The sequence below is a fragment of the Dendrobates tinctorius genome, unplaced genomic scaffold, assembly GCF_039654945.1.
Source record: "Dendrobates tinctorius isolate UK_male_01 unplaced genomic scaffold, ASM3965494v1 ptg000008l, whole genome shotgun sequence".
In the NCBI taxonomy this organism is placed as follows: domain Eukaryota; kingdom Metazoa; phylum Chordata; class Amphibia; order Anura; family Dendrobatidae; genus Dendrobates; species Dendrobates tinctorius.
The window spans coordinates 69,888,200-69,911,383 of NW_027361676.1; the positions used below are offsets into that span (position 1 = coordinate 69,888,200).

The 23,184-nt window shown below is 46.4% G+C and overlaps 1 protein-coding gene across 5 annotated transcripts in view; it reads left to right on the forward strand.

The window, feature by feature from the left end:
* The window catches only part of STOX2 (storkhead box 2), a 183,755-nt gene that overhangs the window by 51,874 nt on the left and 108,697 nt on the right, over window positions 1–23,184 (forward strand). Inside the window, exon 1 of one of the 5 annotated variants that reach the window (XM_073578255.1) lies at window positions 17,058–17,106. The exons of 3 other annotated variants lie outside the window; for them this stretch is intronic. Coding sequence is in view for 1 of the 2 variants with exons in the window: in XM_073578246.1 (XP_073434347.1) it covers window positions 17,290–17,314 (25 nt within the window). In the remaining variant the exon portion in view is untranslated. Of the gene's footprint in view, window positions 1–17,057; window positions 17,107–17,205; window positions 17,315–23,184 lie in introns of those variants that run through there. One more of the 5 variants, XM_073578246.1, reaches the window with a different exon arrangement.

A 23,184-nucleotide genomic window follows, 5' to 3' on the forward strand; every position in this document is an offset into this window, starting at 1 on the left:
TCTTCACTTATCCCAGAAGGCACTGGGAATATGCAAATGATCTCCTCAAGACTCTTCCCCTGGTTTTCCGATTTCCTCTTTTCAGCTGCAACGGCCAAAACCCAGTGATCGTTGAGCTCGCGGAGACTCTTCACTTATCCCAGAAGGCACTGGGAATATGCAAATGATCTCCTCAAGACTCTTCCCCTGGAAGAAGGCGCAGACATGATCTGAAACAAAGGAAATATGTACATAAGTAAATAAAACACTGAGATGGAAAGTTACAAGCTTTGAAAACAAACAAAGAAAAAAATCATGAAAGATATATAAATTACAACTAAGCGCCCAATGTAAAGAGAAAAGCTATCACAAATCCTATTTATTCCTACTATGATACATTTTTTGTGTAAAGATATTGATAATTATGACGTATTGGGAGCTGTACACACCTCTGACCACACTGTCTCAGTTGTGACTACTCTTACAAGTTGCCACGTAGCTCTATATGAGTCGAATTGTACTCAGATAACAAGTCTTATTACAGAAATCGGTGCAATTGTGCTTCTATGGCAGGTAAGTTGAGGAGGAAAAACTTGACGTGATAGAAAAAAACTGACTACATTTTTGGAATCAGCATGCCAATTTTAGTATAAATCAGCTCAAAAACCTAACTCAACAGAAAATTTTTTTCAAATTGTTCCCCAGTGTTATTGTTGTTATTATTTATTCCATGGCGCTTTACATGTAAGGAGGGGTATACATAATAGAAAACAAGTACAATACTCATAATCCATACCAGTCACGACTGGTACAAGAGGAGAGAGGACCCTGTCCGCGAGGGCTCACAATCTAGAAGGGGTGGGTGAGGATACAATAGGTGAGGTTAGAGCTGGTCGTGCAATGACCAGTGCATTAGCAATTTTCACTCGGCAACATCCTTCTGCTTGTTTCTGGAAAACACCCATGGAGTCCAAATCGTAAATGGACCTGTAGATAAATTCTCAAAGGAGTATCATTTCCAAAATGGGGTCACTTGAGGGGGGATTCTGCTTTTCTTGCACTTAGGGACATTGTATGTGGAGTCCGCAAACTATTCTAGAAAAATCTGCGCTCCAGGAGGCAAATAGCTCTCTGTCCCTCTCGAGTCTCGCCATGTGGCTAAGCAGTACTGTATAGCTAAATATAGGATGTGTCTACATTCATCAGGAATTGTGGGACAGGTTTGGTGCCATTTTTACCCATTTCCCAGTATGAAAATGTAAATTTTGGGGTTAACACCCAATCTTTGTGGTAAAAATGTAATTATTTTTTCTTCACTGCCCAATAGTATAAAGTTCTGTGACCCACCTGTGGTGTCAATATTATCACTGCACCCCTAATTTAATTTGAGAGGTTTAGTTTGTAAAATGGGTCACTTATGGGGGATTCTGCTGGTCTGGCACCTCAGGGGCTCTACCAATCCAATGTGACATGGGACCCTCAAACAAGTCCAACAAAATCTGAGCTCCAATATGGAGCTTCTTCCCTTCTGAGCTTTGCACTGTGCCTCAAAAGTAGTTTTCGACCACATGTGGTGTATCGGTGTACTCAGGAAAAATTGCACAACAAATTTTGGTGTCCATTTTCTCCTGCTACCCTTGTGAAAAATGCAAAATTGTGCTCACCATACATCTAGATAAGTTCCCTGAGGGGTTTAGTTTCCAAAATGGTGTCACTTGTGGGGGGTTTCCACTGTTTAGGCACATCATTAGCTTGCCAGACGTGACATGGCTTCCTCTAATTATTCCAGCAAATTTTGCATTCAAAAAGTGAAATGGCGCTCCTTCCCTTCCAAGCCCTGCCGTGTCCCCAAACAGTAGTTTTGCTCCACATGTTAGGTATCTCCATACGCAGGAGAAATTGCACAACAAATTGTGTGGCACAATTTCTCCTGTTATGAAAATGCAAAATTTGGGGCTAAAAATTTTTTGGTGGGAAAAATGTGATTTTTAATTTTGTTTTATTTATTTATTTTTTTTGCATTTTCACGGCTCAGCGTTCTAAATTTCTGTGAAGCACCTGGGGTTTCAAGGTGCTCACCACACATCTAGATAAGTTCCTTGAGGGGGTCTAGTTTCCAAAAAGGCATCAGTTGTGGGGTGTTTCCACTGTTTAGGCACATCAGTGGCTCTCCAAACATGACATGGCGTCCGCTGATTATGCCAGCAAATTTTACATTCAAAAAGTAAAAAAACTCCTTCCCTTCCGAGCCCTGCCGAGCGCTCAATTTCCCCCACATATGGAATATCGGCATCCTCAGGAGAAATTGCACAACAAATTGTATGGTCCATTTTCTCCTGTTAGGGTCCCGTTACACTAAGCGACGCTCCAGTGATCCCAACAACGATACGACCTGGTAAGGATTGCTGAAGCGTCGCTACATGGTCGCTAGTAAGCTGTCAAACAGGCAGATCTACTCAACGACGCATCAACGATACGGCGATCCGTATAACGACCTAGGCGGTCGTTGGGACCTTGTCACACAGCAGCTATTCTGACGACACAGACCTCGGTAGGCGTGCTTCAGCGAGGTCGCTCGTCGTTGTTACGGCGTCAAACACAGCAATGCATGCTGGCCAGCGGAACACCAACGATCAAAAAATGGCCTAGGACGTTCGAGCACGATCAGCGGGGGCCCGGTCGCCGCTATGTGTCATACGTAGCGAGATCGCTGGCGAGGTTGCTGTTGCGTCACAAAATCTGTGACGTGTTCAGCGATCTCGCTAACGATCTCGCTATGTGTGAAGTACCCCTTACCCTTGCTATAGTATAAAAAAAATTTGGCTTAAGGCCTGTTTCACCCATACGTCTTTTACATCAGCTGCAATCTGCGAAAATGGCAGGACACGGATCCGCAACCGTTTTGAAAGCAACGCGTGCTACCGGACCGTTGCCTTGACAGATCCGAGGAAGGCAGAAATTTAAAGGAACCCGTGCTCGGGGGGGGGGGGGGGGGGGAGGGGAGAGAGAGAGAGACAAATGCGCATCTGGCCAGCCTAAAAAACGTTTCATTGCCCGTCATGTCAGCGGACGCCAAAATTTTGGCGGATCCGTAAAAAAACGGATCCAACAGATAACCATCCGTCAAGATCCGCCGATAATGCAAGTCAATGGGAAAAACGGATCCGCCAAGAAAAATGGCGGATCCGTTTTTTTGCGAAACGGCGGATTTTGACTGATGGAGACAAACGGATGTGTGAAAGAGGTCTAAAGGAAAATTTTTGTGAAAAAAAGTTACGGTACATGCTTATTTTTTCATTCCACATTCCATTAGTTCCTGTGAAGCACCTGAAGGGTTAATAAACTTTTTGAATGTGGTTTTCAGCATCTTGAGGGGTGCAGTTTTTAGAATGGTGTCACTTTTGGTATTTTCTGTTATATAGACCACTCAAAGTCACTTCAAATGTGCTGTGGTCCCTAAATAAAAATAAAAGGATTTGGACATTTTGTGAAAATGAGAAATCACTCGTCAACGTTTAACCCGTCTGACTTCTTAACAAAAAAAATAATGTTTCAAAAATTGTGCTGATTTAAAGTAGACACGTGGGAAATGTTATTTATTATTTTGTGTGGCATGACTGATTTAAGGGCATAAAACTTGAAAGTTTGAAAATTGCTATATTTTTGCCAAATTTTCTGATTTTTTTCCACAAATAAACTTAAGTCATATCAAAGAAATTTTACAAATATCATGAAGTACAATATGTCCCGAAAAAACATCTCAGAATCACCGGGATCCATGGAAGCGTTCCAGAGTATTACCTCATAAAGAGACAGTGGTTACAATTGAGAAAATTGGCCTGGTCAGGAAGTGAAGACTGGCTTCGGGGAAGGCTTCAATCACAACCACAAAAAAAAAGGCAAAACCTTCCTTTTTAATTGTCATAGTGGTGTGGTTTACCTGTAACCCTGCCTGAAATTCTAATAATATTAGTAGCATTTTGTGTCAGTTTATTGTGAATTTTTGTCTTGTAATTCCCACAAACCTAAATAAAAGTTCTTTGCTAGAACCAATAATTTTGCTCAATGAGCAGCTTTTTAATGAATGAGATCCCTGTTTACTGCCTGTCACAGCCGATCAGTTTCTGCAGCAGATTTTTTTGTTGTTTTTGGCTGATCCCCAGCAGCTCGGGGCTTTCCCTCCCCACACCATACTGTGTCTCTTCCTCCACGCATTACAATAGCGGCGGAGCTCTCCCTGGTGTCATCATGCATAGCGCAGCGTATTGTGCTCTGTCCTCTATCTCCTTGCTTGCAGAACACATTTCATGACAAGCAAGTTGAATAATGCATGACAATTTTTGCAAAGGTTATCATAAACCACCATGTTACCCTTCTGCAAATCAACTCATTTTATAAGAACAATTGCATTCGGAGTGAAAATGTCCGCACTGCTTTATGTCCTGTATTTGTTCAAATGCTTGGGATGGTAATTCATTGTGATGGGAAATGTTGACTCATGGTTGTGGAAATGTTTTTTCACTTATACATTGTGTGTCCCAAGTGTGTTACCTCATGTGTGGTTGATTGTAAGAACTATTGCATGCAGAGTATCGGCTTTCTTACCAAACATTTATACTCAACTAAATCCAATTATGGTGAGATATCTTTGAAATGACCCCCCAAAATTGCATTGAAATCTGATCTTCTAGTAGGTTTGAAGATGGCCGGTGTGCATCTTCAGTGTAACTGACAATGTATCGCAGTAAAGCTGGTATAGGTAGAGATCGGATTTTAGTCAATTTGTTTAGTGCACAATTAGGCAGAATTCAGAGGTTTGTGAAATGTATATGTCCCTGAGACTGTTGCCTTCTGGTCAGCAGGCCCCAGGACAGTCTGGACATCCTAGTCTGTACTTGGATCATGTTTCACAGACAACTGAATTTAGGCTTAGTATTCAGGATCTATGGGAAAAACCAGATATACCACCCTTCTAAGATAACCATGATCCAACTGTGGGATGGGTATCAGCCTGCAATGCATTGACTTGATTGCATAACTCTGCTTTGGGTTACAATCCGCTCCTTAGTGGTGACTTGATTGCATAACTCTGCTCTGCTTTGGGTTACAATCCGCTCCTTAGTGGTGTTTTTCAGATTTTTAAGCAAAACGTGAAATAGAAATGAGAAAATTTTGGGGTGGACTGTGATTCTGACAAAATATGACCTTACCTGGAGTCTATGGCATTTGCTGTGTGTAAGGGCTCTTCCATAATGGTGCCTCCCACCTCTTTTAAGATCCCAGACCATTATGCAGATTTTTCAATCTCATTTGCAAAGTTTGCCTCGAGATATCTTTTGACTTTTTGCTTTTGCAGCATATCGAATTCTTTAAAAAAAAAATTTCCCATCTGTCTGCGCTCCTAAGGGATCAGCAGGATTTCACCCCTTAAACTATATGTGCATGTAGCATTTTAAGTGACAAGTCCAGCAATACCTGTACATGGCCAGTCAGTTGCTCTGCTATGAGACATCAGCGTTTCAATTGATATGCAGATGAGGCTGAAGGATTACAGTAGATCTGAAGTCTCTGTCACTCCAGCTCTATTCCCTGCCCAGTGCCGCCACTTTCTGCTTGACTGGCAGGTTCTATCCTGTGTGACTTCAGGCAAAGGAGCCATCAGTCAAGCAGGAAGAGACTTCGCAGGGTAGGTAACAGAGCTGGAGTGACAGAGGCATCAGATCTACAATAGCTCTTCAGCCTCTGATTTCTCAGTAGCATAGGATCAGACTGGACACGTAAAGGTCAGATTTCCTTTAAATAGTTCTAGCATTCTGTAACCCCAATACATTCTGCTGCAATATTAATTCTGCTGCTAACGCACCAAATAGGGTACCCCCAATATTGTGTCTGTGCTGCTGCCAGTAGGGTGTGCCTGCTGTGCTGAGCCAATTACTGTCCCTGCTGTTACCCTTATATGGTGCCCATAGCCTCATGTGCCTTATGACTGCTGTGCTGATGTCAGTATTCTGGCCACTATACCCCAGTTGTGTACTGCCTACCCTCCAATGCTGTGCCTGCTGTACTGCCCTTAATTCTGTAGCTTGGGTACATATTTACTGCTGTCGTGTCCCATTACTGTCATCATGCCTGCTGCACCACCACAACTCTCCGCAGAACTCTGCCTCTGAATACTATTGATATGATTGTACCACCAAATACAGGGGCTGCTATGGTTTCCTAAAAAAATGGTGCCTGTTGTACGCATTAGCTGCTACTTGCACTCGCTGGGATACAGTCTTCAGTTCCGTCATCCCACAGAAAGTGACTTAGAGCACCTGACTGTTTACTAGCCACTTCCTTTTCCTGACGTTGGGCAGCTGCGCCATCAGTAAAATCGCTCCACTACATGCCAAACATATGTATCCCCAGGATGGGGCTACAAAATTATGTGTTTATCGTACATTACGGTGTCACAGCGGCAAAAATGGCACGTGTGAACACATCCAAGGGCCTCATTCAGACATCTGGTTTTTCTCTCCTACGTTTCCATCAGATTTTCAGCACTGTTTGTTCAGTTTTCTCCTCACTGTTTTACTAGTTCTTCACAAATGCAAAAACCTTTTTTTTTTTTTTTTTTAAGGACGGCACTGGGACACAACTAGGATTCCACTGTACTGTCCAAGTTTTTTCACGGACCCATACAGCTGAATATGTGATTTTGGTTTGTGACGTGGAGTTGTGAACATCCCTATAGACTATAGTCCTTACATCTCCGATCAGTGAAAATCACAGACACAACACATTTGTGAAATATGAACATCCGAATGAGACCTAATAATCTTCCCCTTTACACCCTCTCATAGGAGTCATGGATTAAATTTGCAAACTATTTATTTTCCTCACATATATAGCACCAATAATTCCACAACACTTTACAGACTTTATCATCGCTGTCCCCATTGGGGCTCACAATCTAGATTCCCTATCAGTATGTCTTCGGGAAAGACCTCTTTCACACATCAGTTTTTTGCCATCAGTCACAATCCGTCGTTTTGTCAAAAAAAGGATCCAGCAACGTCTCTCTCTTCAGGATTCTATTCCTTTAATTCCTGCAGCAAGCTGCTGAGATGGATCCATCAAAAAAATGGATCCGGTGCATCAGTTTTTTTGCAATCTGCACAGAATCCGTTTTTTGAACATTTTGAAGGATTGTAAATGATGGCAAAAAAATGATGTGTGAAAGAGGCCAAAGTGGGAAGAAACCCACGAAGACAGGGGAGCATACAACCTAGACCCCAGCACGGCAAGGCTACAGTGCTAACCACTGAGCCACCGTGCTGTCCTTCAAGGGCAACTATAAGGGTGTGTTCCCATGTATCGAATTTTCAACCATGGATTTATGGGCAGAAAATTTACAGCGTATTATAATGATGGACTAATCTAAGCTTAGGTGAGCAAGATAAAATCACAGAAAACTTCTTAAGGCTGTGTGCCCACGTAAGCGTTTTTTAAGCGTTTTTACCGGCAGAAACGCTTAAAAATCACTTAAAAGAAGCATCACATTCATTTTAATGCATTTTGCACGTTTTGTGCATATTGATGCGGTTTTTTTCCACGAAAAAAACGCTTCGCGGTAAGACACGCAGCTTGCTCATTAATTTTGCGGAAAAGTCTGCATTTTTAGCTATTTTCTATGTGTCTGAGGACGCGCAAAAAACACGCGGAAAAAACGCATGTTTCCTGGGAAAGAGTCCAGTTTTCATGCAGACATTTTCTGCAGCAAACTTTGCTGCGTATACGCAGCGGATTTGGCCCTGCGGATCTGCAGCAGAACTGCATGTGATGTACAGTAGCATGAAAGGCTATGTAAAACAAAATCCGCTGTGCACATGCTGCGGTTTTTTCCGCGCAGATTTGGTGCGGAATGAAAAAAGCAGCATGTCGCTTTTTTTGTGCGGTTTTGCTGCAGTGCTCTATTCTAGAAATCTGCAGGTGGAAAACCGCACAAAACATGCAGTAAAACCGCACAAAAAATGCACTAAATCCGCAGGAAAAATGCAGGTCATTTGACCTTCAGATTTAGTGAATTCTGCGCGGAAAATTCCAAAGCAGAATACGCACAGTGTGCACATAGCCTAAGGCCCTGTGCACACAGTGCGGATTCTGCTGCGGATCCGCAGCGGTTTTGCCGCTGCGGATCTGCAGCAGAACTGCAGGTGATGTACAGTACCATTAAACACTTTGAGAAAAAAAAAAAACGCTGTGCATATGCTGCGGATTTTTCCACGCGGTTTTCGTGCGGAAAAAAATCAGCATGTGACTTCTTTTGTGCGGTTTTCCTGCAGTTTTGCACCTGCTCCACTATAGGAATCCGCAGGTGGAAAACCGCAGTGGAAAACCACACAAAAACCGTTAAAAAAAAAAAAAAAGGAAGAAATGCACGTCATTTGACCTGCGGATTTCGTGAATTCTGCACAGAAAATGCATGCACAGAATACGCACCGTGTGCACATAGCCTTAGGCTGTGTGCACACGATGCAGATATCCAGCGGATTTTACCGCGCAGAAACGTTGCATATCCGCATTGTGATGTACAGTAGCATGTAAGTCAATTGAAAAAAACAAACCGCTGTGCAGACGCTGCAGATTTTTCCGCGCGGTTTTCCTGCGGTACAAAATCCGCAGCATGTTACTTCTTTTGTGTAGTTTTCCATCTCCCCAGTCTCCAGATCCGCAGGGGGAAAACCACAAGAATATCGCATTAAAAATAGAAGAAATCCGCAGGAAAAATGCAGGTCATTTGACCTGCGGATTTCTTTAGTTCTGCGCGGAAAAATCAGCAGGGCAAAAAAGTACGTGTGCACTCAGCCTAAAGGTTTCAGGCTATGTGCACACGGTGCGGATTTTGCTGTGGAATTTTCCATGCAGATTTTGCTAAATCTGCAGGTAAAATGACCTGCGTTTTACCTGCAGTTTTAGTGCAGATTTAGTGCAGTTTTTGTGCGGATTTCCCCTGCAGCTTTCTATAATGGAGCAGGTGGAAAACTGCAGCAAAACCGCACAAAAGAAGCAACATGCTGCTTCTTTTAGGGTATGTGCACACGGTGCGGATTCTGCTGCGTTGTACAGTACCTTTATTTCCTACTAGCTGAAGAGCCCAGCGCTGCCCGGGCATAGTAACTAACTGTGGTTAGTTATAACAAATTATAATTATCTTCCATCCCATAGTCCCGTGCCCATATACCCATCATACATATCCACGATCCCATAGTCCCGTGCCCATATACCCATCATACATATCCTTCATCCCATAGTCGAGTGCCCATATACCCATCATACATCCTTCATCTCATAGTCCCATTCCCATATTCCCATCATACATATCCTCCATCCCATAGTCCCGTGCCTATATACCCATCATACATATCCTCCATCCCATAGTCCCGTGCCCATATACCCATCATACATATCCGCCATCCCATAGTCCCGTGCCCATATACCCGTCACACATCCTCCATCCCATAGTCCCATGCCCATATACCCATCATACATATTCGCCATCCCATAGTCGAGTGCCCATATACCCGTCACACATCCTTCATCTCATAGTCCCATGCCCATATACCCATCATACATATCGTCCATCCCATAGTCCCGTGCCCATATACCCATCATACATATCCGCCATCCCATAGTCCAGTGTCCATATACCCATCACACATCGTCCATCCCATAGTCCCGTGCCCATATACCCGTCATACATATCCGCCATCCCATAGTCCCGTCCCATATACCCGTCATACATATCCTCCATCCCATAGTCCAGTGTCCATATACCCATCACACATCCTCCATCCCATAGTCCCGTGCCCATATACCCATCATACATCCTTCATCCCATAGTCCCGTGCCTATATACCCGTCATACATATCCTCCATCCCATATAGTCCAGTGCCCATATACCCATCACACATCCTCCATCCCGTAGTCAACCATTATGACATCATAATGAGCGGATAGGAAATAAAAAAAAAGCTGTGCATATGCTGTGTTTTTTTCCGCGCGGTTTTGCTGCGGTTTACAAACCGCAGCATGTCAATTGTTTGGTGCAGAAACGCTGCAGTTTTACACCTCATCCATTATGAGGTGTAAAACCGCAGGCAAACCCGCAGATAAACCGCAGGACTTTTGTCCTGCAGATTTACCTGTGGTTTTCTCTACAAAATCCGCACACCCAAAAAACTACGTTTACACATAGCCTTTTTCCGCACCAAATCTGCGCAGAAAAACCTGCAGCATGTTCACAGTGTTTTTTGTTTTACATAGTCTTAAATGGTACTGTACATCACATGCAGTTCTGCTGGGCCAAATCTGCTGCAGAACTGCACAGAATCTGCACCGTGTGCACAGGGCCTCACGGTCTTATCATGCAATTTTGCACTGTTAGTGGATCTGGGTTGTTGAATTTTGGTCAACGGTAGAGATGGGCGGACCGGTGGAAGTTCGGGTTCCGGTATCTGACCCTAGCTTTTTAAAAAGAACAGTACCCAAACTCCCACCAGAACCCGAATCGTATTGAAAATAATGGATTTCCAAACTGCTAAGAAAATAATAGTAGTAATAATAATAATTTTTATTTATATAGCGCCAACATATTCTGCAGCGCTTTACAGTTTATAGAAAATAAATTCCCGCCGAACATTTCTATCCGGGTTTTCTCACCTCTAATCAACAGCATTTGCTGCAATGTCCACAGTATTTGAGCAATGAAATCTGCAACAAAGTGCAAAGGATTACTTGCAGATTTTTAATTTTTGAAATTTCTTAGGAAATACGGTAACTCCCATCTGGACAAACGGTAATGGTCTATTCACATAACCTTATGTTGAGCAATTTCTTCATGCAAAATCACATGAAAAATTCACAAATTGCAAATTATGGATACTGCTAAAAGGGGGTATCTGGTATTTTACATTGATGGCCCATCCTATACGATAAGAATGAAAGTGCCAGTGGTTCCCACACTAGTACCAGCACAGCAACACTTTTCCATGCTGATGTGTCTGTCCTACAGTTCACTTTACAAATATTCTGAGCTGCTACAAGCAAAGGGGGCGCTGCAGGCACCGAGGCGTCTGGTCCCTCACTTTGCTGATAGGTGGAGATCATTGTGATGGCACCCACACTGATCATATAATGATGGCCTAATCTAAAGTCCCCGTTACACGCTTCAATGTCCCAGCGATCCCACCAACGATCCGACGTGGATGCGATCGCTGGGACATAGCTGATCGCTGGTGAGCTGTTACATAGACAGACCCACCAGTGATCAGGACCAGCTAGCAAGCTGGTATCCAAGGTAAACAGCGGGTAACTAAGAGCCGCGCGGCTCTTAGTTACCCGCTGTTTACATTGGATACAAGCTCCCAGCGTCGCTGATCGTTGGTCACTCGCTATCACACGCAGCGATGCATGCGGGCCAACGGGAGACCAACGATCAAAAAATGGCCCAGGACGTTCCAACGCGATCAGCGATACCCGGCAGGGGGGCCGGTCACTGATACATGTCACACACAGCGATATCGCTGGTGAGATCGCTGTGGTGTCACAAACTCAGCGATCTCGCTGGCGATCTCGCTGTGTGTGACGGGGCCTTAGGCCTGTTTCACACATACATTTTTGATGTCAGTTGCAATCCGTGAAAATGGCGGAAAACGGAACCGTCTCCGTTCTCACATCAACGTGTGCCACCGGACCATTGTTTTGACGGATCCGGCGAAGGATGAAATTTAAAAGAACCGCTGCCTGGGGGAAAAAAATGAGAGAGAGAGATCCGCCTTTTTAGGCGGATCCATTTTTTTCAGAAATTGGCGGATTTTGACTGACGCCAAAAACTGATGTGTGAAACAGGCCTTAAGCATCATTGTTTTTTCCGCTGCTGCATAGTTTGTGAGCAGAAAATCTTCTGTGTTTTAAGGAGTAGTCCCTTCAATGTCTGAGACCAGTGACGTCACGGGGCAACGCTGGTCTCTACACATGTGGTATTCTGACAACGCATTCTGGTGCCGGTTCTTTACTGCTGATCTGAGTCAGAAACAGAGAGTGCTTCGTCTTTGTGCACATCGCACAGTGCACAGCGTGTAGGGACTAGCCCAGCCCATGAAACAAGCGTCACTGATTACGACCCATTTCAGGAACTGTAGCAGTGACCGCAGCCACTGCTCCCTGATGACGCTTCCTCTCAGGGAGATAGAAGGTGCCTGCGACAGTGACCGCAGCCACTGCCCCCTGATGACGCTTCCTCTCAGGGAGATAGAAGGGCCTGCGACAGTGACCGCAGCCACTGCCCCCTGATGACTCTTCCTCTCAGCGAGATAGAAAGGCCTGCGACAGTGACCGCAGCCACTGCCCCCTGATGACACTTCCTCTCAGGGAGATAGAAAGGCCTGCGACAGTGACCGCAGCCACTGCCCCCTGATGACGCTTCCTCTCAGGGAGATACAAAGGCCTGCCACAGTGACCGCAGCCACTGCCCCCTGATGACTCTTCCTCTCAGGGAGATAGAAGGGCCTGTGACAGTGACCGCAGCCACTGCCCCCTGATGACGCTTCCTCTCAGGGAGATAGAAAGGCCTGCGACAGTGACCGCAGCCACTGCCCCCTGATGACGCTTCCTCTCAGGGAGATAGAAAGGCCTGCGACAGTGACCGCAGCCACTGCCCCCTGATGACGCTTCCTCTCATGGAGATAGAAGGGCCTGCGACAGTGACCTCAGCCACTGCCCCCTGATGACGCTTCCTCTCAGGGAGATAGAAGGGCCTGCGACAGTGACCGCAGCCACTGCCCCCTGATGACGCTTCCTCTCAGGGAGATAGAAAGACCTGCGACAGTCACCGCAGCCACTGCCCCCTGATGACGCTTCCTCTCAGGGAGATAGAAAGGCCTGCGACAGTGACCGCAGCCACTGCCCCCTGATGACGCTTCCTCTCAGGGAGATAGAAAGGCCTGCGACAGTGGCTGCAGCTACTTCCCCCTGATGACGCTTCCTCTCAGGGAGATAGAAAGGCCTGCGACAGTGACCGCAGCCACTGCCCCCTGATGACGCTTCCTCTCAGGGAGATAGAAAGGCCTGCGACAGTGACCGCAGTCACTGCCCCCTGATGACTCTTCCTCTCAGGGAGATAGAAAGGCCTGCGACAGTGACCGCAGCCACTGCCCCCTGATGACGCTTCCTCTCAGGGAGATAGAAAGGCCTGCGACAGTGGCTGCAGCTACTTCCCCCTGATGACGCTTCCTCTCAGGGAGATAGAAAGGCCTGCGACAGTGACCGCAGCCACTGCCCCCTGATGACGCTTCCTCTCAGGGAGATAGAAAGGCCTGCGACAGTGGCTGCAGCTACTTCCCCCTGATGACGCTTCCTCTCAGGGAGATAGAAAGGCCTGCGACAGTGACCGCAGCCACTGCCCCCTGATGACGCTTCCTTTCAGGGAGATAGAAAGACCTGCGACAGTCACCGCAGCCACTGCCCCCTGATGACGCTTCCTCTCAGGGAGATAGAAAGGCCTGCGACAGTGGCTGCAGCCACTGCCCCCTGATGACGCTTCCTCTCAGGGAGATAGAAAGGCCTGTGACAGTGACCGCAGCCACTGCCCCCTGATGACGCTTCCTCTCAGGGAGATAGAAAGGCCTGCGACAGTGACCGCAGCCACTGCCCCCTGATGACGCTTCCTCTCAGGGAGATAGAAGGGCCTGCGACAGTGGCTGCAGCTACTTCCCCCTGATGACGCTTCCTCTCAGGGAGATAGAAAGGCCTGTGACAGTGGCTGCAGCTACTTCCCCCTGATGACGCTTCCTCTCAGGGAGATAGAAAGGCCTGCGACAGTGACCGCAGCCACTGCCCCCTGATGACGCTTCCTCTCAGGGAGATAGAAAGGCATGCGACAGTGACCGCAGCCACTGCCCCCTGATGACGCTTCCTCTCAGGGAGTTAGAAAGGCCTGCGACAGTGGCTGCAGCCACTGCCCCCTGATGACGCTTCCTCTCAGGGAGATAGAAAGGCCTGTGACAGTGACCGCAGCCACTGCCCCCTGATGACGCTTCCTCTCAGGGAGATAGAAAGGCCTGCGACAGTGGCTGCAGCTACTTCCCCCTGATGACGCTTCCTCTCAGGGAGATAGAAGGGCCTGCGACAGTGACCGCAGCCACTGCCCCCTGATGACGCTTCCTCTCAGGGAGATAGAAAGGCCTGTGACAGTCACCGCAGCCACTGCCCCCTGATGACGCTTCCTCTCAGGGAGATAGAAAGGCCTGTGACAGTGGCTGCAGCTACTGCCCCCTGATGATGCTTCCTCTCAGGGAGATAGAAAGGCCTGCGACAGTGACCGCAGCCACTGCCCCCTGATGACGCTTCCTCTCAGGGAGATAGAAGGGCCTGCGACAGTGGCTGCAGCTACTTCCCCCTGATGACGCTTCCTCTCAGGGAGATAGAAAGGCCTGTGACAATGGCTGCAGCTACTGCCCCCTGATGACGCTTCCTCTCAGGGAGATAGAAAGGCCTGTGACAGTGGCTGCAGCTACTGCCCCCTGATGACGCTTCCTCTCAGGGAGATAGAAAGGCCTGCGACAGTGGCTGCAGCTACTTCCCCCTGATGACGCTTCCTCTCAGGGAGATAGAAAGGCCTGTGACAGTGGCTGCAGCTACTGCCCCCTGATGACGCTTCCTCTCAGGGAGATAGAAAGGCCTGTGACAGTGGCTGCAGCTACTGCCCCCTGATGACGCTTCCTCTCAGGGAGATAGAAAGGCCTGTGACAATGGCTGCAGCTACTGCCCCCTGATGATGATTTGTTTCAGGGACATGGCAGGGCCTGCAGCAGAGTCCTCAAAAAGAAGTGAAAAAAAAAAATAGGAAATTCATGTATATTAGAAAATAGTTTAGATTATGCCACTAAAAAGATGGGGCTTTAGGAAGAAAATGGCTTTGGACTTCGGACCACCCCTTTAACTATCCAAGTAAAAGTGATGTGAGTTCATAATAATTCTTGCTCACTGTGCATCCAAAGATGCTGTTGAAATCTGCTTCAAAAACTGCAGGGTTTTCCAAAAACCCTTAGCGTAAAATGTGTTTTTCTGCTGTTTTTTATCCACATATTGGTATATATGCTTATGTGGATTTTGAAGCTGATTCGTTTCAATATCAACATCAAAGAGCATCCAAAGTATTTGAAGTATTTTTTTACGTGGATTTCGAAGCAGTTCCACTTCAGAATCCTTGTCCAAAAGCTCTCTGCGTACATACTCTCTGGGGAGAATGGGTCTTCTGACGATTTAGCCAAGGGCTCTCAGAAAAGTCACGCGACAAAAACCTTTGAGCAACTTGTCTCTGACTTGTAGTTTTGCGCCTGTTCATCTTAGAGCTCTAATTTTTCTGGAACGTTTCAGACATGTGACTTACATTGACGTCTATGGAAATTGTCGCTTGCGACCAGCAGCAGAAACTCTGACAAATATGGAAACCTTTGTGAGTCTTTGTTGCAGTCGCATTGCCCGTTCAGTAATAATATCTGTTTTGCTGCATTTCACACAACCAGGCAGAAAACCCTTGTATTTGTAGGACACTCTGCTCTGTATGAAACAATTTGACATTGATATTTGTAGGTGTCTAGAAGTAGAGGCAGATTATTTTGTATTTAGCAAAAAAAATAGACGTGATAATAAAATTGTATCATTTTCTAGTAAACCATGAGTCAGTTGTTACTCCACTATAAATGTTCAATGCTTCCCAATGTACATTTATGGTTACCATTCCTAAAATCCTACTGACTTTTCCAGTTTTTCGAGAAGATAAGACCTGCCTTAAAGGTGTCGATTGACCATGTGTTTTTAACATTTAGGTTGAGTGGGGGGAATACTTTTTATGTAATTGGCAAGCAGACAGTTGTCACCAGTTTTCCCATCCCGCCCCGGCAGCCCCCCAGCTAGCTGCAGGAGTCCTCAGTATGAGCCCCTCACACTCCCGGGCTTTGCCTGCATTGTGTATATTCCCTGGTCATGGGTAAGACGACAGAAAATAGAGCGTTTCTAGTAATATGATGGTGGTGGCGGATGGATTATTAATCCGGCATGTGGCCACATTTACAAGGGGAGGAGGGGGCAGCGCTGATGCTTTTGTTGTTTTGTAGGGGAGGGTCTGGAGCTTTAGCAACAGATTCCATGTGACCAGATCTATCTAGTTGTGCGTCTCTCCCCTGATTGGTGGTAACAGAATCTCCCTCTTCCTGTTACTCTGTGTTATGATAGAGACATCATTTTTTCCTTTGTGTTAGCTGCAGTTAATCATCTGAGCCAATGTCTCAACCTCCCCAATTGGATACATGTGGCCGAGAAGTTAACCATTTGCTGGGAAGAGCGAGCTGTCCGTCGGCTTCCGCTCTTTGCTGCACGTCCCCAGGGCAGAGCGTGCAGTCGTAGTCTGTCATCCATGCTGTAACATAATATCCCCACCCCTGGCTTTTATTTACCTTCATTCCAAATATTTAGACATTTTGTATATGTCCTGTTATATTGTTACATTAGTCCAGCTGTCAGCCCCCCTGTACGTGCAGAGGGGGGCACAAGGGTCTGCGTGTAAACCATACTCATTGCTGGAGAGGATGAATTTGATGATCTTTTTTTTTTGTTCACCCATGTAACCCAATTTGACTATTTCCAAATAGATGTTGAAGATTTCCTCATGCGTGCTCTGTTAGCAGCATAAGGGGAGGATAAGGGGTTAAAATAGTTGTGCACCGAGTACCAGGCGTAGGAAGTAGCGTATTACTATAAACAGGCCACAAGGTTGGGGGTTTTGTTTGTTACATGATTGGAGGTTAAGAGAGGAATAATAATAATAAAAAAAGCCAAAAAAAGAAAAAAAAATCCTATAGTACTGTGAGAACCCTATAGGAAGCCGCTGGGACATGTTGCCATGCCAACAGGTTCAGGAGCCTGCCAGCCAGCTTGTCAATGGGCAACACTAAGAGGGAGCGTCCAAATGCAGCCCGCGAGCTGCAACCCGATTGGTCACACCTCTGTTGTCTTTGTGTAGAGCAAAGGCTGCTGGGTAAGACCCAGAGTGAATGCTCAGTTTGTCTCAAGGCTGCAGTGAGGTAATGCTTTTGAATCTTTTGGGATTACGAGCTTGAACCTCTTAAAAAAAAAAAAAAAAAAAAAAAAAAAAAAAAAAAGAGAGAGAAAGACTGCAGCGTGTAGCATATTTTTTTTTTTCCCCATTTGCCGAGTTCCCTACTCTGCACATTTTATCAAGTAGTAAAAGCCAGGCAGGCATGTAGATGGTAAAATGCAGCAGATCGCGAGGTGAGGACATTTTTCTTTCCATTCTCTGTGTACAGTCACTTCCCCAAGACGTGATCTTTTTAGGTCAATCTCCTCTTCTCCCCGTAGTTCACATTAATTAAAAGACTTGCCAGTCCGTCGCTTTTCTTTTTTTTCTCTTTCAGTATTTTAACTGTAAAGGTATGAATAGGCTTATGTGCGTTTTATTGTGCCGGGCATAATGCAAGGTTGTGTTGGCTACCTCGCCATAAAACATACGCCTGTGTCCTACCCTCCGTAATGGAGAGCGACCGCTTACTGGTTAGAAGCCATTCAGCAGCGTATCCGGTGCAGCCATAGCTATTGTATAGCCGATACATAACTCATAGCGACTCCCAGCCTGATGGCGTATTTATTGCCAGACGCTTCCTTGGGGTTTATGTGCAGACACTTTGCGTTTGATGCATGCTCGCTTTAGATTTCTCGGTAGTATTACATCACCAGATATATTCCACGGCCAGCGCTGAGTTAAAAATGAACTGGTAATTGTACTAGACACAGCAAGTTCTGATCTTGTGATCCAGCGCCTATCCTCGCCCTGTAGTCTAAAAATGGCGGCAGCCGGTATTGTGGTGTTTTGTGACCAGCCATTGGTTCTGAACGTTGGCGATGAGTTAAATTGCATGTAACGTTCAGCACCAGGCGAATATCTTGTCCTTGAATAGACTCCTCACTGAATCATTTCTTTTCTTTCTAGTGATTTGTAGACCTGTTTTGCTTTAGAGAAAGGAATCCATAAAAGCCGGTCTGAATTAACTCTCTCTCAGACATGGGCTATCTTTACAAATGGCTTTCTATGGTATAGGGAGTTGATATAATGCTCAGTACCATATGTGACTGTCCGCAAGCAAGCAAGCATTGTGCTTCCGCAATGTTAATACGTTTACATATGTCAGCATTGGACTCTTATCTGATTGTGAATGTCCATTAAAAATGTTGTCCTCGGTTCACAACTGACGGAAAAAAATAAATTTGTTTAAATCCACTATAGAAAAGCGGCAGATGTGCTATTCAGTTTTTCATTTTTTATTTGAACTTTGGGCAATCATTGGGCAACTTTCAATACATCTGTCAACGAACTAATATATCAAACCACATAAAATTCTTAGCTACTTAGGCCTGTTTCACACATCAGTTTTTTGGCGTCAGTCAAAATCCGCCAATTTCTGAAAAAAACGGATCCGCCAAAAAAGGGGCGGATCCGTTTTTTCCCCCCATAGACTTACATTAGTGGCGGATCTTGACTGACGGTCGTCCGTCACACCCGATTTTTGACGGATCCGCCAATATTTTAGCGTCTCCCGGGCAGATGAGACGGTCTCTGCAAGGTTTTTTTTTGTTGACGGTCCGCTATTTTCAACTGTGCAGGCCCGGCAGCTTTTCTCCGGGAACATTTTCAACCCTGAATGCCGTTCCGGGATCATGAAAATTTCTCTCTTTCTCTCTCCTTTTTTTTTTTTCCCCCGGATCCGTCAAAACAACGGTCCGGTGGCACACGTTGATGTGAGAATGGAGACGGATCCGTTTTCCGCCATTTTCGCGGATTGCAACTGACATCAAAAACGTATGTGTGAGACAGGCCTTACCGGTAGCGGTGTTTTTCAGGAGCACACGACGGCACCACGAGAGACGGGATCCACCCTTCGGCGACATGAAACCTATAGGCACAAAAAGGGCGGCCCTCTCCCCCGCTTCAGATGGATTACAGAGCATGAGAGGACATCCCTGGTTACTAGCAACTCATATAATATATGATTAAATACTTTTTACACCCGTGACTAAGAACTAACTTCCGAGGAAAAAAAGGTGCTGATCCATACTTGAGAAAGAAAACAGAGAAAGGGAGGGAATGGAAAGGTGCTGTTGTGTGCTCTTGAAAAACACCACACACCGTACCGGTAAGTAGCTAAGCATTTCTTCAGTCGCCACGACAGCACCACGAGAGAATTACAGAGCTGTAAAGAGCCTAGGGAGGGATAGCAGCCTCAAGCACCTTTCTCCCAAATGTGAGAACGGAGGAGTCGCCTAAATCCAATCTATAGTGTTTAAAGAACGTAGATGGAGAGGACCAGGTAGCTGCCTTACAAATGTCCTCAGTGGATACTTCCGAGCACTCCGCCCATGATGTCACCACGGCCCAAGTGGAGTGTGCTCTTACGCCTTCCGGAGCTTCTGCGCCACCTGCCGTATAAGCTAGAGAAATTGCCTCCTTAATCCACCTGGCTAAAGTGTTTTTGGATACCGTAAGCCCTTTCCTAACGCCCTGAAAGGAAACGAATAGGGATTTGTCCTTCCAGGGGTCTGTGGCCCTAATATAAGCAAGGAGACATCTCTTTACGTCTAGCGAGTGAAGTTTTCTCTCTGACTGGCTAGTAGGGTCTGGGCAGAAGCAGGGAAGGACTATTTCCTGCAGCCTGTGGAACTTTGAGGCGACCTTAGGCAAATATAAGGGGTCTGGTCTTAGAATGACTATCTTCCTTAAACTGGGTATACGGGGAGAGTCTAGAGAGGGCCTGCAAATCGCTAAATCTCCTGGCTGATGTCAGTGCGACCAGTAGGGCAGTTTTGAAGGATAGGACCTTAATAGGGGCAGAATCAATAGGTTAAAACGGGGCTTCTGTTAGAGCTGATAACACTAAGTTCAGATCCCATGGGACTAGTTTCCTTTTAATGATGGGCCTAGATCTAGACGCTGTCTTTATGAATCTGGATACCCAGTAGTTGCTCGCTACGTTACGGTTATATGGACTCTAAGCGTGCTTGTGGCCAGACCCAACTCTAACCCCTTCTGCAGGAACTCTAAAACTTGACCAACACGGATTCTTTGACCGATCTCCACTCCAGAGGCTGACAAGAACCATTTCCAAATTTTTACGTAGATATTTGTTGTGGAAGGTTTCTTACTTTTTAATAGGGTGTTGACTAACCTCCGAGAGAAGCCTTTCCTACTCAGTAGTGCTCCCTCAAATTCCTCGCCGCTAAATGTAGATTGGATACGTGCGGGTGGAATACTGGAACCTGGGACAGGAGATCTGGGAGCTCCGGGAGAATCCATGGCTGGGCCACTGACATCTTCCTCAGCCAAGGAAACCATGGCCTCCTGGGCCAGAATGGGGCTATCAGGATCGTGCGTGCCTTGTCTTCCCGGATCTTCCTTAGCGCTATTGGAATTAAATTCAGTGGGGGGAAGGCGTAAGCCAGACCAAAGTTCCACGGGATTAGGAGAGCATTTACTGCGAGCGGGTCTTCTGTGGGGTCCAGCGAACAAAACTGATGTAATTGCCTGTTTTTCCTGTTGGCGAACAGGTCTATTTCTGGAGACCCCCACATGTGCATGATCTGTTCGAAGACGGCCCTGTTTAGAACCCACTCTCCTTGCCTGAGTCTGTTGCGGCTTAAGAAGTCGGCTGTAATATTGTCTTTGCCTTTTATATGGAGGGCTGTAAGGGATAGCAGATGAACTTCGGCTACCTGAAAGATATGATTTGCCACCTCCATTAAAGCCCTGGAGCCCGTTCCCCCTTGATGATTAACGTAAGCCACAGTTACCTGATTGTCTGAGAGAACCCTGACGTGCCGGCCCTGTAAGGACATAAAGAAACCACTTAAGGCCTGTTCTACTGCTAACAACTCCTTTATATTAGATGTGTAGTCCTGCTCCCATGGTGACCATACCCCTTGGATCCACATCTCCCCCATATGTGCCCCCCAACCCCTGGGGCTAGCATCTGTGGTTATGATCCGGGAGAGCTGATTTATCCAAGGGACTCTTCTACACAGGTTTGGTCTGTGAGTCCACCACCTTAGGGTATGAATCGCCTCTTGGGACAGAGTAAATTTCCTCTCTAAAGGCCCCGTCACACTAAGCGATATCGCTAGCAATATCGCTAAAGCGTCACGGATTTTGTGACGCAGCAGTGATATTGCTAGCGATATCGCTATGTGTGATACTTACCTCCGACCGGCTCCCCCGCTGGTTATCGCTGATCGCGCGAGAAAGTCGCGTGGAAGCGGGTGGGAGGACGTCTTCTTCGCCACGTCTGACAGGTAAGTAACGACCGCTGCTACGTTGCTACATCGCTAGTGAGATCTGCCTGTTTGGCAGCTCACTAGCGACCACTTAGCGATGCACCAGCGATCCTGACTGCGTCATATCGTTGTCGGGATCGCTGGTGCATCGCTTAGTGTGACGGGGCCTTAAGTGACCTTCTAACCACAGTGACAGAATACTACAAAACTGATCATTAATAAAAAAACATAATATTATCACCATAAGTGCCATTATACACAGGAGATCAGCACTTAGTATGCAGTGTCTGTGTACAGGTAATACAGTGATCACCGGTGACATTATACACAGTATCTCTGTATATAGTGCCAGTGTACAGGTAATACAGTGCTCACCAGTTACATTATGAACAGGACCTCTGTATATAGTGTCAGAGTACAGATAATACAGTGATCACTGGTGACATTGTACACAGGATCTCTGTATATAGTGTACAGTGTCAGTGCACAGGTTATACAGTGATCACTGGTGACATTGTACAAAGGCACTCTGTATATACTGTAGTGTCAGTGTACAGGCAACACACTGACTCACCAGTGACGTGTCTAGGTGAAGTCCTTTATCTTCGCTTTTCATCTTTCATCCAGCACAGAACGCCATCACGTCTTCGAGCCAGGGCTCGTCTCTGCAGGAAATAACACAGTTATCTAGAGCTCCACTTGCAGAACACATTACTTAATTTTTTTCCCAACTTCTACACTACACCAGATGAAGAAAAAAGGTGACATAGTGTTGCTCTGCACAGTAACAGGACCTCCTCCCATTTAAAACAGTATCCTCAAAAAAATAAAATAAATACATCACTGCAGTAATATCCCTTAATTAGCCCCTATGGTAATACTATCCCCCATCCGGTCTCATTCCTGATTCCAGCCATATTTTCTCTCATCCTGCCCTCATGAGTATCCATTCTGCCCTCATATGATCTCCCGATCCTGCCCCATCTGTCTACATCGTATCCATCCTGCCCCATGTGTCTCCCTTCCTGCCCCCTCCTGTGTCTCACAATTTGTCCCCATATCGATTCTGCTCCTCCTGTGTCTCAATGTCACATTCTGCCCCCGTGTCTCACTGTCTGTCACATTCTGCCCCGTATCCATTCTGCCCCCATGTCTCACATTCTGCCCCCTGCCTGCCCTGGGGCCCTGTGACTGTGGTTGGACTGCTGCAGTGTGGTTGGCTGCACAGGCCCCCCCCTGGCCCCTGCCTGCCCTGTGGCTGTGGTGGGACTGCTGTCGTGCGGCTGGCTGTGCAGGGCCCCCCTGGCCCCTGCCTGCCCTGGGGCCCTGTGGCTATGGTGAGACTGCTGCATTGTGGCTGTCTGCGCTGGGCTCCCCCTGGCCCCTGCCTGTCTTGGGGCCCTGTGGCTATGGTGGGACTGCTGCATTGTGGCTGGCTGCCAGGCCCCCCAGTTCACGGGGCCCCATACACCAGTAAGGGCTGTAATGCCCTGAATGCGGCCCTGTTCTGCTGTTTTGGCACCTCGTGGACTCTCCCAGTGGGTCATGACACCTGCAAACCATAACAGTAAAATCTGGCGCTCCTTCCCTTCCGAGCTCTGCCATGTGCCCAAACAGTGCTTTAACCCCACATATGGGGTATCGGCGTACTCAGGAAAAATTGCACAATAACTTTTGGGGTCCAACTTCTTCTATTACCTTTTGGGAAAGTAAAAAATCGGGGGCGAAAATATCATTTTTGTGGAAAAAATGATTTTTATTTTTACTGCTTTCTGTTATAAACTTTTGTGAAGCACTTGTGGGTACTAGTTTCCAAAATGGGG